The sequence below is a fragment of the Lytechinus pictus genome, chromosome 3 (assembly GCF_037042905.1).
Source record: "Lytechinus pictus isolate F3 Inbred chromosome 3, Lp3.0, whole genome shotgun sequence".
NCBI classification, from domain to species: domain Eukaryota; kingdom Metazoa; phylum Echinodermata; class Echinoidea; order Temnopleuroida; family Toxopneustidae; genus Lytechinus; species Lytechinus pictus.
The window spans coordinates 15,587,200-15,599,790 of record NC_087247.1 but is presented as its reverse complement, the minus strand read 5'-3'; the positions used below and the strand labels follow the sequence as shown (position 1 = coordinate 15,599,790).

Here is a 12,591-nt window from a genome sequence, read left to right as displayed (position 1 = left end):
CTCCCCTCACCCTTCTCTCTTTCACTGTCTGCGACTCCTGTGTCTCTCTCTCTCCCTTTTATGTGTTCTCTCTACCATTTCCTCTCATCCTTATATTAGCCGATTCATGTCTTACCATATCAATCAACATATCTATATCCAATATGAAGAAACTATTCACCATCAACGATCTAGCTAAAATTCCAAACTTCCTTGTTCACAACAAAACAAATATAAATCAGTATTTGTTACATTTCTCTTTATTTATGCATACAAAGTATTGATAACTCCTCAAATACACATGAGGAAAATTATTCAAAAAGGTATTCATCATAATAAATCAAGACAATAAGGGATTATGATATTTTCAGAAACATAATTTTTTGACAACTGTATTGAATGGAAAAAATGTCAAAATTTTATGATTATTTTAGATATGAAAATCAAGACCGAACAGCATTATACTAAAACTGGTTTGAAATAAATGTTGTTCGACTGTACAAGATAAAGTTGGATCTCCATGTTAAAATGACCATGTGTCAACAAAAGCATGGTTAGCAGTAAGGATTAAAAAGAATATCGGTTAGCCATAACCTGACCAACAAAAGTAAAATAACAATAAAACTGAAAAAAAAATAGAAATAGGGTCACTAAGCACTTCTATTTTTCTTCAAAATTGAATGAAAAAAATAAAAACTCAAAGGATTTTATTAAGGTCAATTGGATTACAACAAACAAAGTTTGTTTCTTTCTTTTGCCTTACTAAAGACGAAAGTACAAACATACCTTAAAGATAAATACCAATTGTGGTAACGATCTGAAAATGAGTTCAAAAAGAATCGAATAAAATTACCACTCAAGTGTTTGTATGTATGAATAAAAAATGTGTGCCAAGTGGCTCTGGAATAAAATGTGTAATTGCTGAGAAATGAGCAAAATAAGCACGAAATTCCATCAAATGTTTAATATTTTTCCGAGCAATATTAATACACTGTCCCACATATGCTCTTCTGTGTTAGTCATCAGAATAATCAGTTTTGAGCAAAGATTTCATGATTTCACAAAGAAAAGTTAATATTAAGGTACAAGATCTAGACATATGATATGGTGACAACTAACCTTGATTTTAAAGACTTTCTCATGAAATAATTGTTTCCTGCAACTAGTATCTTTTACCTTTAAAGAGATAAACTTGAACTTTCTTGAAAGTACAAGATTTTTCTTCTGATAGAATGCGGGGTATGTCCGGTGGGTAATAACAATTAAATATCTGAACTTTTTAGATTAAATAAAAATCAGAATCATAAAAAGGGTGATTAAACATCAAGGTTCCATAGTGTCTGATAGCATATGGAGACCATGCTTGTTGGGAGATTTCTTGATGGTATGGAGATACCTTTTGTGAAATCATAGATATCTTGATGAATGACCAACCACTCTGTAACTCTTACCATTCCTGTCTTATCTAAAGTATAAATTTATTAACAGTTGAATTTATGATATTGAATCCTTTGAAAAGTTACTAACTGCCATTATAAGAGTCTTGTATTGAAACAAGTGGAGCGCCTCAGACAGTCTCATCTGCACTACGTGATTCAATATAGCAGCAGTGCTGACTTTGAAAGCAAATAAGAAATAACTTATTTGATACATGTAATAAAGTAATGTTCTTGACCTTTTTCCTGTGACCTGAAACTGGTACATAATTATCAGTGATAATTGATTACCCTTATGTCAAAGTTTCACTAAACAGATCCATTTCCACTCAAAGTTATTATGATAACATTTCAAAAACTTTACTTTGGTTAAGATTTCAATGTTGATACCACAACATGGTCAACGTTCATGTCTTCATGATAGTAAAAAGAGCTTTTTGGAACTAATAATAACAATAATATGCAACATTTATATGGCGTTTAATACAATGTTCCTAAGTGCTGCATACTATTTACCCCAGCTTCCGCATGGCTACTATTATCGGGTGCTTGAGCAATCAAAGAATTTCTTTCGACGGGTACCCATTTACTACACCCGAGTGGAGTTTGGCAAATCAAGATAAATGCCTTGCCAAAGGATTCGAGTGGTGCGGTGGGAGTCAAACCCTGGACAATTGTGTTTCAAAGTCCGGAGACTTATCCACTGAGCCAAAACACCACTACAAATACCCCTACAACCTATAGCCAATCACAATAGGGAACATAATAATCTAACCATCTATACTCCCACAATGTTTAAAGTTAAAACACTGAAGCTGCCTCAAGTCACAAGACATTGAGAACATTAGTTTTCCCAAATGTTCTGTGATGATCAAAGGAAAGAGTAATAACAATCCAGCAAATCAAAGAATCAAAAGCTTATCCTGATCATATGTAAAAGATTGAATGATTTATTTTAAGAGCTTCAAATCAGAGAACAGTGTGGCATCTCTCAATCTGGAAGTTGTAGGACACGTCTTGAACTTATCATTATTTCTTTATTATGTTTATTTGGGATGTCCTTAATAACTTGGAGGAATTATATACAAAGGCCCGTATTCTGAACACTGGTTCAAATTAAACCCTGGTTTTAAGTTGTAGTTTAACTATGGATAGCCAATTGGGTAAAAATCCCTAACAGTAAAAATCCACTTTATTAACTAATTTGACACTCAAATTGTTCATAATTGTCTGGGAATGATAACTGATGTATTTTTGTTCATTATGAAAGCAAAAGGAAACGAAATAGTAGACATAAAAATTTTTGAAATTTTGGCTCCCCATATTTTTAGCATAGAGCTAGACTGTGTCCTAAGTTAAACCTGACTTCAGAATACGGGCCAAAGGGTCTAATAAATATTCATTAGCATATAAAGTGATGACTGCAATTAAGCTCTGTCAGCCTGCATGCATGCACTGTGATACTGATCTGGATTCCACTTTGTAGTGGGCTTGTGACATCGTCCTTCCTGAGAAATAAACAATCCAATTGGGCTTTCCAATGTCTTTCCCTGTTTTACAATAACAAAGATAGCTGGCTACCACATTTATTCCTCCTTGCCCTTCTTCAAAAACTCTCCTCTCTGATTCTCATAAAAGTTGACATCTTATCCTGATGATTTTTAGATATGACATGGCAGTCCTGGAATCATAGAGCTTCCACTTGTAGCATAGTGTGGCATCCTTCATCCTGGACGTCGTAAGACAAGGCTCGTTGCAAATAATTCATACGCCATTATCTCTTTGGGCTATCAGTCAGTTTGTGGAATCTTTCAAAATAGGATTGTTGGCTACCAAGCCAACTTCTTCTTGCCTTTCTTTAAAACCTTGCCTTTAGAGTTTTTATTCTGCATCTTCTTGATCTGTCTACTATTCATCCAAGCAGGGTAGTTACCATGTTCATTCTGAAGCTTCTTCGCATTCCATTTGGTATCGACGGACATAACTGTGCCACAGAGAAAATGAAAAGAAGGAAGATTGAAGGGGAGGAGGACGAAAATGGAAATAAAATACAAAATGAAGAGAGAGAAAGAAAGAAAATCATAGTTTTCATCTTAAGAGCAACCTGTTCAATGAATATTTGTTGCATGCACCCCCCCCATGGCAAAAAGGAAAGGGTATTGCACTGTGTACTACATGTACGTGTACTACCTTGGAAAAATTGCATAAAAATCTGTATCCTTGTATTGTGCCCTTCCCACTAAAATAAGGCTAAAAATAATACTCTATGTAGATTCTCTTTTAATGTTATTAAGAAGGAATATTATATTAAGAATATTCAGTGCATAGAACTGCTTTCCAGATGTCCTAACATTCAGATGTCTGCTGTCTTTGGAAGGCAATAAGTTCCCCTAAAAGTTGTGATGACTTAAACTATTAAATCATGTCACATCACAGGTGCAAATCCAATTGAGCCGCTCAATCCATTTTCCTTTTTATCTATTCATTTACAGTGCGACCTCTCTTCTCCGGACACGTTGGGACCAGCACCAATCGGATAAGGGATTTATCCAGATCTGGGAGACCCAATATTAAATACACGCAGCTGCCTCGCCTCCCCAATGGCGGTGGCTACACAAAAACCTATTGTAGTGGGCATACAGACAGTATTCACTGCAGTGTCAGTGCAAATTTATAGGCGGTATTTTTACGGAAATGAAATCGATCGATGTCCAAAACTCTTGGATAATTTACCTGCTAAAATGATTGAGGTATACATCGAGCATTCCTCGAAAGAAAGAGAATGACTCGATGAAACTAAGTTTTACGATTGGATCATCGCGGCGGGTATCGCAGCTTCCCAATGTCAGCCATTGTTAAACTGACTGTAGGCTCAAACATGATAGTTGGCGCTGTCCGTATTGAGGCCTAGCGATAGCTAGCGAGACACGTGTTGTTTGTTTTTCCCCAAGAAAATAAAGAGAACGTGATGAAATGTTTGCGCTGCGCCCTGATTTACTGGAAAATAATCATGTGACTTGGGTTAGATATTTTCATGAAAAATAAGGTTGTAGGTAGACTATATTGGAAAATATATGTAATCAAAGTGAGTTTGCATAGGATTGAGTTTAGATCGAAATCTCATTTCCCGCCTACCATATTGAATTGGAAAAAAAAAATCTTGGCAAGTGTGCGTCCAGATAATAGGGAGATCCGTATAAGGGGAGGCCAGATAAGAGAGGTCGTACTGTATTAAATTTTTTTTGGGGGGGGTCAAATTTTTGAAGGTCTTCATGAGGGGAGATATCCTTTACAGTTTATTCTTTTTATTTTTTACATAAAAAAATTCAGTTGAAATAGAAAATGACCCCTGTCAGTGGTGATAACCCATTTTATTGCTTGTCAACATGAAGCAAAGTACCCCCCCTGATAAATCATGGAATCAGCTACATCTACAAATAGTAAATACCTTCAGTTTTATCTTCTTCTCGAGGAGCATCAACCATTTCTTCATCTGCATCTTCTTCATCGCTCTCTTCTCCTCTCCTTTTTCTTCTTTTCTTCTTTCCTTCAGTATCCATCTTCACATCCGAGCCTGGTAAAAACCTGACATCATAGTCTTTACCTGTGGCTTGGTTTACATCAGGTTTGGTGATCAACTCACGTATGTCATCAACTGATGAAGCAACATTCAAATAAGATACAATATATTGTTTCAATTTTATTGTACTTTTACTTTTTAAGCAATAAACTGATTTACAATTACATTAAAATAAACATAAAATGAAAGACCATGATAATTTCACCATCAAATAGAACCATTTTCAGATCATTATTATCATATCATTATTTTTTTTTTGCACAACAAACAATTATGCAATAACTTCAAATATCATATTGATTTTCTAAATGTTTTAAATATGAACTCTGGCAGATTCAATTTGGGGGAATTCAAGGGACACTTTAGGCTGTAAAGAGGATGAACTCGCCCATTGCCCTTATGTATTTCAATTTATAGCCACTTCTCCGAGTCATATCTGATTAAGAAATGGAAATTCACTGAATCCATACTACATGAAATGGATTTGGGGCAGGTGCTTTTATTATACATGTATGACAATGCAAAAAATAATCACAACACTGTTATTATTGGTGGATTTTTCAAAAACTTCACTGATAAATGTTTCTTTTTTCTTATTTTAACAACTTTATGTCTGTGTGAACTTCCGCTTTAAATAGTAGGAAATCAGAAAAATGTTTATTTGAAATCAATAAAGAAAAATCAAACAAGCATAACGCTGAAAATTTCATCTAAATCAGATATAAAATAAGAGTTATGACATTTTAATATTTCGCTTATTTTTCTCAAAAGAGTTATATACACAAATCAGTGATATATATGCAAATGAGTCAATGATGTCCCTCACTTACCATTTCCTTTGTTTTTTTGTTTGAATTGTACAATATTTCCATTTTTACAGATTTGACAATAATGGCCAACTTGACTGAACCAAAACATGTTAAAACAATGGTAGTTTCACATGTTCAGGGAGGAATAAAACCTTATTTCACATGACAAAGAGGAGAAAAATTCAAATATTTCTTATTTCATATAATGAAATACAAAAGAAATAGTGAGTACTGTCATCAGTCTCCTCATTTGCTTAGTGACAAGGATGTGTATATAAATGTTTTGTGAAATTAAGTGAAACTTTAAATGTCATAACTTTGTTATTTTACATCTGATTTTGATGAAATTTTCAACATTATGCTAGTTGGATTTTTCTTTTTTACTCAATTAAACTTTTTCTTGGGGTGGACTTGTCCTTTAATAGGCATAATCTGACATTTGTTTTAAACAAAAATATAAATAGGAAAGATTGTGATGGGAGGATGTCTTACCATGAAGAAAAAGCAAACACTTTACTTACATTGATATCTCCTTTTCGAAGGATCTTCCTTATCATATCCTTCTAACTTTAAGCACTTTTTTAATCTGATCAGCTCCTTGGGGGCATTCCTCTTTCGTTTGACAGCTTTCAGCTTACGCTTGCTCTTGCTTCTTAAACTTTTGGCCATGGTTAATCTAGATTGAGTTAAGGAAACAAACATGTTACTTTTTCACTATTTTCTCATATTAAAAAATACACATATGATCACATGATTGTTGCCAAACTTTTCATGGTAACAACATATTAAATGTCAAAATTAAGGTAAAACTTTCGAGGTTCGAATTACTTCATCTGTTTTCAACCAATGCTAAAAAAAATTGGCTCACACAATGGCTTTGAGATAAAGATGATTGTGCAGACATGTTTTTTTGCATGTGTTGGAAATCATGTTGCCATGGTAACAACATACTGTATTAAGCCTCTATAGCAAAAATTAGGTAAAAATCTTGTGGTTCAAAGTACTACTTTATCAGATTTCTATTAATCTCCATGAAATTTGGTTCATACATTGGTTTTGAGGTTTAGATGTGCAAGACATATTTTTGTGTTCATTGGAAAGCATGTTGCCATGGTAACAACATATATGGTGAACATTAGGTAAAAATCTTGCGGTTCGAACTACTTCATAAGTTTTCAACCAGTTCTTATGAAATTGGGCTCACATATTGGGTTTGAGGTGAGAAATTGGGTTGCCATGGTAACCAATGCCATACATTATGGCAAAAATCCAGGAATACTCATGGTGGATGAAAGTTCACACAAATATTCATCTTGGGGTAAAGACATGCAAGATTAATTTTGTAAATGTGTTGGAAACTGCATTACCATAGTAATGGCATGGTGGGGTATTTATCACCTTCAGACTGGTCAATGGTCAATCGCGGGGTCAAACGTATTTGGGGTATTTTTTTTTTCCAAAGCTTTTTTTTAAAGACTAGCCAAACGTGTTTAGGGTCTGTTTTTTCCCCAAGCTTTTCCCCCAGGGTCATATTCTAGCGTCAACTTGTTTAGGGGCCAAAAATTGTCAATTTAGCCCCTGAAAAAACTTGTTTGGGGGTTATTTTGCACACAGAGAGAAAAAAAAAACGTTGAGGGGGTGCTGGAAATAATTTGGTCACACATATGTACAGCAATACATTTGACTGGCCACTCCCCCCCACATATATTGGTGGTACGGGGACATGCCGCTTTGATGACCCCCTTTTTTCAGATCCAATTTTGAGTTCTATAGATACAATGTACTCCGAATGACAAAGGTTAATTTCAGAAGCCGCCCAGCCCTGCTCGCAAGACATAGACCCCCGTTACGAGACATCTCAGTTCCCCAGCACTGTCAAAATTGGCAAGCGCGAGCGCCACATGCGAGTGATGCACGCACAGCTTCGCAACTCCCTACATATATGGTAGTGGATCGTATTACCGAACACTTTTCATGAATTCAATCATATCAAACACATTATTCTCATAAAATTCACCAAACTTTCACCATAAATAGGCCTACACAATTACCTACAAAATATAAATATGTAAAAATTTTGCAGAAATTGTATTTCCTTTTTACGATATTAGCTTCCAATCGGACCCCTCTTCGCATGTGAAATATTTTGGTCACTTAAAAAAGGTATCGTATTACCAAACGTGTGTTTTCTATGGGAAAAGTTGAGAAAACAACAAAATCACTGATGAGCTATTTTGACCATATTCTATTATTTTTAGAATATTAAGATTTTGAAAATGTGTTTTTTACAATTTTTCATCATCTTTCTATTCAAGTTCTCTTTGGAAGGATTCTGCAAAATTTTGAGCGTATGAAATTATTTCTGATGCGTATATGATGCGCGCGTTCGGTAATACAAGGCCGGTCGGTAATACAAGCACTCACTATACCTAGACTAGTAGCTGCTCCATGCATGGCTAGTGCACGCACAGCGCTAGTGTACACCGTACATACAGTGCCGCGATCCCATTCCGTAGACCGTTTTCCACACCATGCGCAGTATAGTTCCCAAAACCCGTATTTTACACTTGTAGTCAGTTACTTAGACCCCCATTTCAGAGTTTCGTGAGGCACACCCCCATCGAAAAATAATTTGAGTGCTCCCGCCCCCCGGGAGCAAGTGTTCCAAAGGACCAAAGGGAACTTGAAAGAAAGATGATGAAAGATGGTCAAAAACACATTTTCAAAGTCTTGATAATATTCTAAAATTAGTAAAAATAGCTGACTTAAGTGATTTTGCTGTTTTCTCAACTTTTCCCATAGGGCCTAGTCAGAAAACACACGTTCAGTAATAATACCAATAGGCAATACGAGATGCCTTTGTCAAGTGACCCCCAAAAAAATTTCACATGCGAAGGGGTCCGATTGCATTGATTTTGCATGATTGGAAGCTAATTTGATTTTAGAATCTAAATTGTATTTAATTGTAATGTAAAAAAGAAAAACGAATTCGGCAAAAATTTTACATATTTCAGGCCTGCATATTTTATATATTTTGTAGGTAATTTTGTATTTATGGTGAAAGTTTGGTGAAGTTTATGAGAATAATGTGTTTGATATGATTTAATTCATGAAAAGTGTTCATGATACGATCCAAAGTCCATACTCGAAGAAGAAATACTTAAGTTAAAGTAAACTTGTAAATAGCTCCGCCACGCCGGGGCAACAACTAACATTAGAATGATGATATGGGACCGAAGACAAAATTTCGGACAAATTTCGAAAATATCGTGATCCAAAAACACTCATAACATATATAAAAGCACTCCTAAAAATCCTTAAAAAGTAATCTGAATGTTATTGTGATCACAAAGCAATAAGTTCGTAAGAAATTCAATAAACACACTCACAGAAATCTTGATAATTATAGTAAGAAGATACCGAGTCGAGTGGGAGTCTTCACGTACATGTGTCTTTTAAAGATGACGTCACTTTGGTTTCGCTCTCACGTACCGTACGTACGGTACGGTGGTAGTCTGCAGGCACAGACCCTGATTGGAACTTTGATCAATAAGTGTGCCTCCACGCAAAGACTAGCACATACAAAACTTGCTGTTCCAATACAGAGCGAGAGAGCCTTCAGTACACAAGGCATGAGTAGGCTGCACATTCAGACCCCAGCGGCGTAACAGGGGTCGGTGGCCAGGGGGGGCAAGAGCCAAAAATTTCCCGGTCATACCATGGAACAGGCAATGGCGTCATAAGGCAACAATTTTGAGGGGGCGATATGGCGTATCGGACAAATATATATATATACATATATAAGCGAGCGAGCAAATTTTTTTGACATTTTTATTGCAAAAATCCAATTTTGTGATAGATTTTGACATACTGTTAAAAAGATGATATCATATTTCACCCTCCTCTCTTTCCTTTTTTCTCTCTTTTTTTTGTACGCCACGGTGAAGAGGATTTTTGTTATGATTGTGAGAATCAGAGCGAAGCTCTATATGCTCGAGGGGGCCGAGTATGGCGCTTCTGGCAAGAAGTAGCTTAATATAGGTCCCGAGCGAGCGAAGCGAGCGAGATAAAAAAAAATCACCTTTTCATGAGAATCTAACATGAAGATAGATTTTGACGTGATATTCAGAAAAATATAATACACTTTCCTTTCTTTCCTCTTTTTTTTTGTTTGGTTGTAGAACTTTTGGGGCCATGGTCCAACTCATCCATGTAACAGTGCTTTATGGGTGGGGTCTAGGGCAGAGCCCCGGAACCTCTTGATATCAAAGCCATTTTAAACCTTACAGATGGCCACTTATTTTAATCAAATTGCGTGTATATTTATATAGTTTTAACACAACACATAAATTCAATGCAGTTGTGTATCGTAATCATCCAAATATTGTGAGGGGCACACCATAGCAAATGTGGGAAAATTTGTAAAAAGTCGCCAGCGAGCGAAGCGAGCCAGAAAAAAAAAAGGCCTGTTAAAATGAAATTCTAATTATGTGATAGATTTTTACATCATTATAGCAAATATCATGTCGTATTTTTTTATTTTCATTCATCTCATTTCGCTGCCTCCTTTATTTTCTTTTATTTCCCCTTGGCTGTGGAACCACCCCCGGTACGCCAGTGCTTCAACGTAAAGCTTAATGCAGGAAGGGTCCATATAGGGGCCCGTTATAGAACCCATTAAAGGTTACAGATAAAGAGCCCCCACTGCACGGGGTCTTGACTCTAGGACAGAGCCTTTGGAGATTTAGCAAGTTTATGATAGACTTTCATACGACATTATGCTATATACCATCCATTTTTCTTCCCGCTCAATCCTCGGCGGCCCGGTAGTGTACGTTATCTTGTCCCTATTCTTTATTTTCCAATTTAGATTTTGGCTAATTCCATTGCCTTTATTTCCCGCTTTTGTTTGCCTTTTTTGCCATCTTTAATTTATTTCCCTGTCTTACTAATCATGCTAATGTATTATATCGGGGCGAATTGTTTTTTCTCACTTGTTCTTTTTTCCTTCCTTTTCCCGTTATCTTTCCGTTTTCCCTTTTTTATATTTTTTCTTAGCTTTCTTTTCCCTTTTCCTTTCCCCTTCCCTTTCCCCTCTTTTCTTTTCTTTCCTTTCCCCTTTTTTCTTTTCTTTCCTTTCCCTTTCCCTTTCTTCCTCCCTTTTTTTTCTTTTTCCCGTTTTTTTTTTAATTTTCCCGGTGAGCTCCGCCAGGGGGGGCAGCTTGCCCCCCCTGCCCCCCCGCCTGTTACGCCACTGTCAGACCCTTAACTCGAGTGAAGGGTTTGCCCAGCAGACTAGTACGGTGGCGCAGTCACCAAAGGCAGTCACGGTGCAGGAGCAATGTCACATACTATGCATACAAAGACTAAACACTCCGGGGTTAAAGGAGGAGTTCACCCTGGCAAAAAGTTTAATGTAAAAAATAGCAGAAAAATCCATCAAGTATAAAATATTAAAATTTTAATTATTTGATTTGTGATGTCATATCCACATACATGTACGAGCAGGTGCAGCTTCCCTACATAGCCTTTCGAATGGTAAAAAATAAATTTCATTTCATTTTCTCAGAAAAATGAAAATGTTTTTACTGTACCTTCAGTATATCAACAAACAAATCATTTTACACCCATTCCTAAAAAGAAAACAAAAATGAGTCATCACGAACCATTAAAAATTGAGATATATGCATTTTATATTACATAACACATGGGGCAGCTGCTCGTTTATGACATCACAAATCCAAAACTTAGAATTCTAATCATAACTCTTATCAATTCTTTAATAAAGTTTCAAACCTTCATCAATGTTTTTTACTTTTTCTGCTGTTTTTACAAGACAAAATTTTCTTAAAGGAGAATGAAACCCTTGAAACCAGCTGAATCCATATCGAAGAGAAAAATCAAAGAAACATATTGTTGAAAGTTTGAGGAAGATTGAATGAATAATAAGAAAGTTATGAGCATTTGAATGTCGAGATCACTAATGCCATGTAGATCCTCTCATTGGCAATGCGACCATGATCTGTGATGTCACACACGTACAACTCCCTCATTACTTTAGTACTTATTTCACTTATATTCTCACTTTTACAGAGTCTATCACAAGGTGAGGTGTTCTCTTTATGAGAGGACAAGTACAGAGGTTTCACAACATTACATCATTGATGAATCGTTTGTCATATGATTAGAATGAGCAAAAAGAGATGTTTTGGGGTATATTTTCAGTGTCCAAAAGGGGAGAGTTGTTCATCTGTGACATCATAGATCTTGGTCGCATTGCCAATGGGAGGATCTCCATAGCATTAGTGATCTCGACATTCAAATGCTCATAGCTCCTCTATTGCTAGTCCTATTTTACTCAAACTTTTGTTGATCTTATTCTTGGATTTTTCTGCTTTCACAAAAGCTAACTTGCTCCAAGAGTTTCATTCTCCTTTAAGTGTGAACTTCCCCTTTAAAGGTCTGAATATGCAGCCTGGGCCTGCCCTTCATGTTCAGAAATTTTCTTATGACGTTTCAGTCGAGTCACCGATCATATCTGATCCTTCGCGTTGCATTGCCTGGTTAGAGTTAGGTACATGTAAAAGAATTAAACAGGGCTCCAGCTGGAAATATCCTGTTTTCAAGATCCCGTTTTCAAGATCCCAAAAATATTCTGCACACGATTCAAGTTTTCATTTAGTTTTGCGTGATAGGCATTAACAAAATTTGATTATTGATTTACTTACCCTGTCCATGGTTCCCACAAACCAGTCCTTGAAATATGATTTTCATGTCAGTATATCAA

General features: G+C 35.9%; 1 protein-coding gene across 1 annotated transcript; it reads right to left on the bottom strand.

The window, feature by feature from the left end:
• Positions 1 to 218: 218 nt before the first annotated feature.
• LOC129257740 (protein LLP homolog) lies at positions 219 to 9,273 on the bottom strand. The gene is made up of 4 exons (XM_054896134.2): positions 9,194 to 9,273; positions 6,326 to 6,480; positions 4,864 to 5,070; positions 219 to 3,399 (listed from the first exon to the last, which is right to left on the bottom strand). The coding sequence occupies exons 2-4, from the start codon at positions 6,471 to 6,473 to the stop codon at positions 3,245 to 3,247; spliced, it is 510 nt and encodes a 169-aa protein (XP_054752109.1). The 5' UTR covers positions 6,474 to 6,480; positions 9,194 to 9,273; the 3' UTR covers positions 219 to 3,244.
• Between the last annotated feature and the right edge of the window lie 3,318 nt (positions 9,274 to 12,591).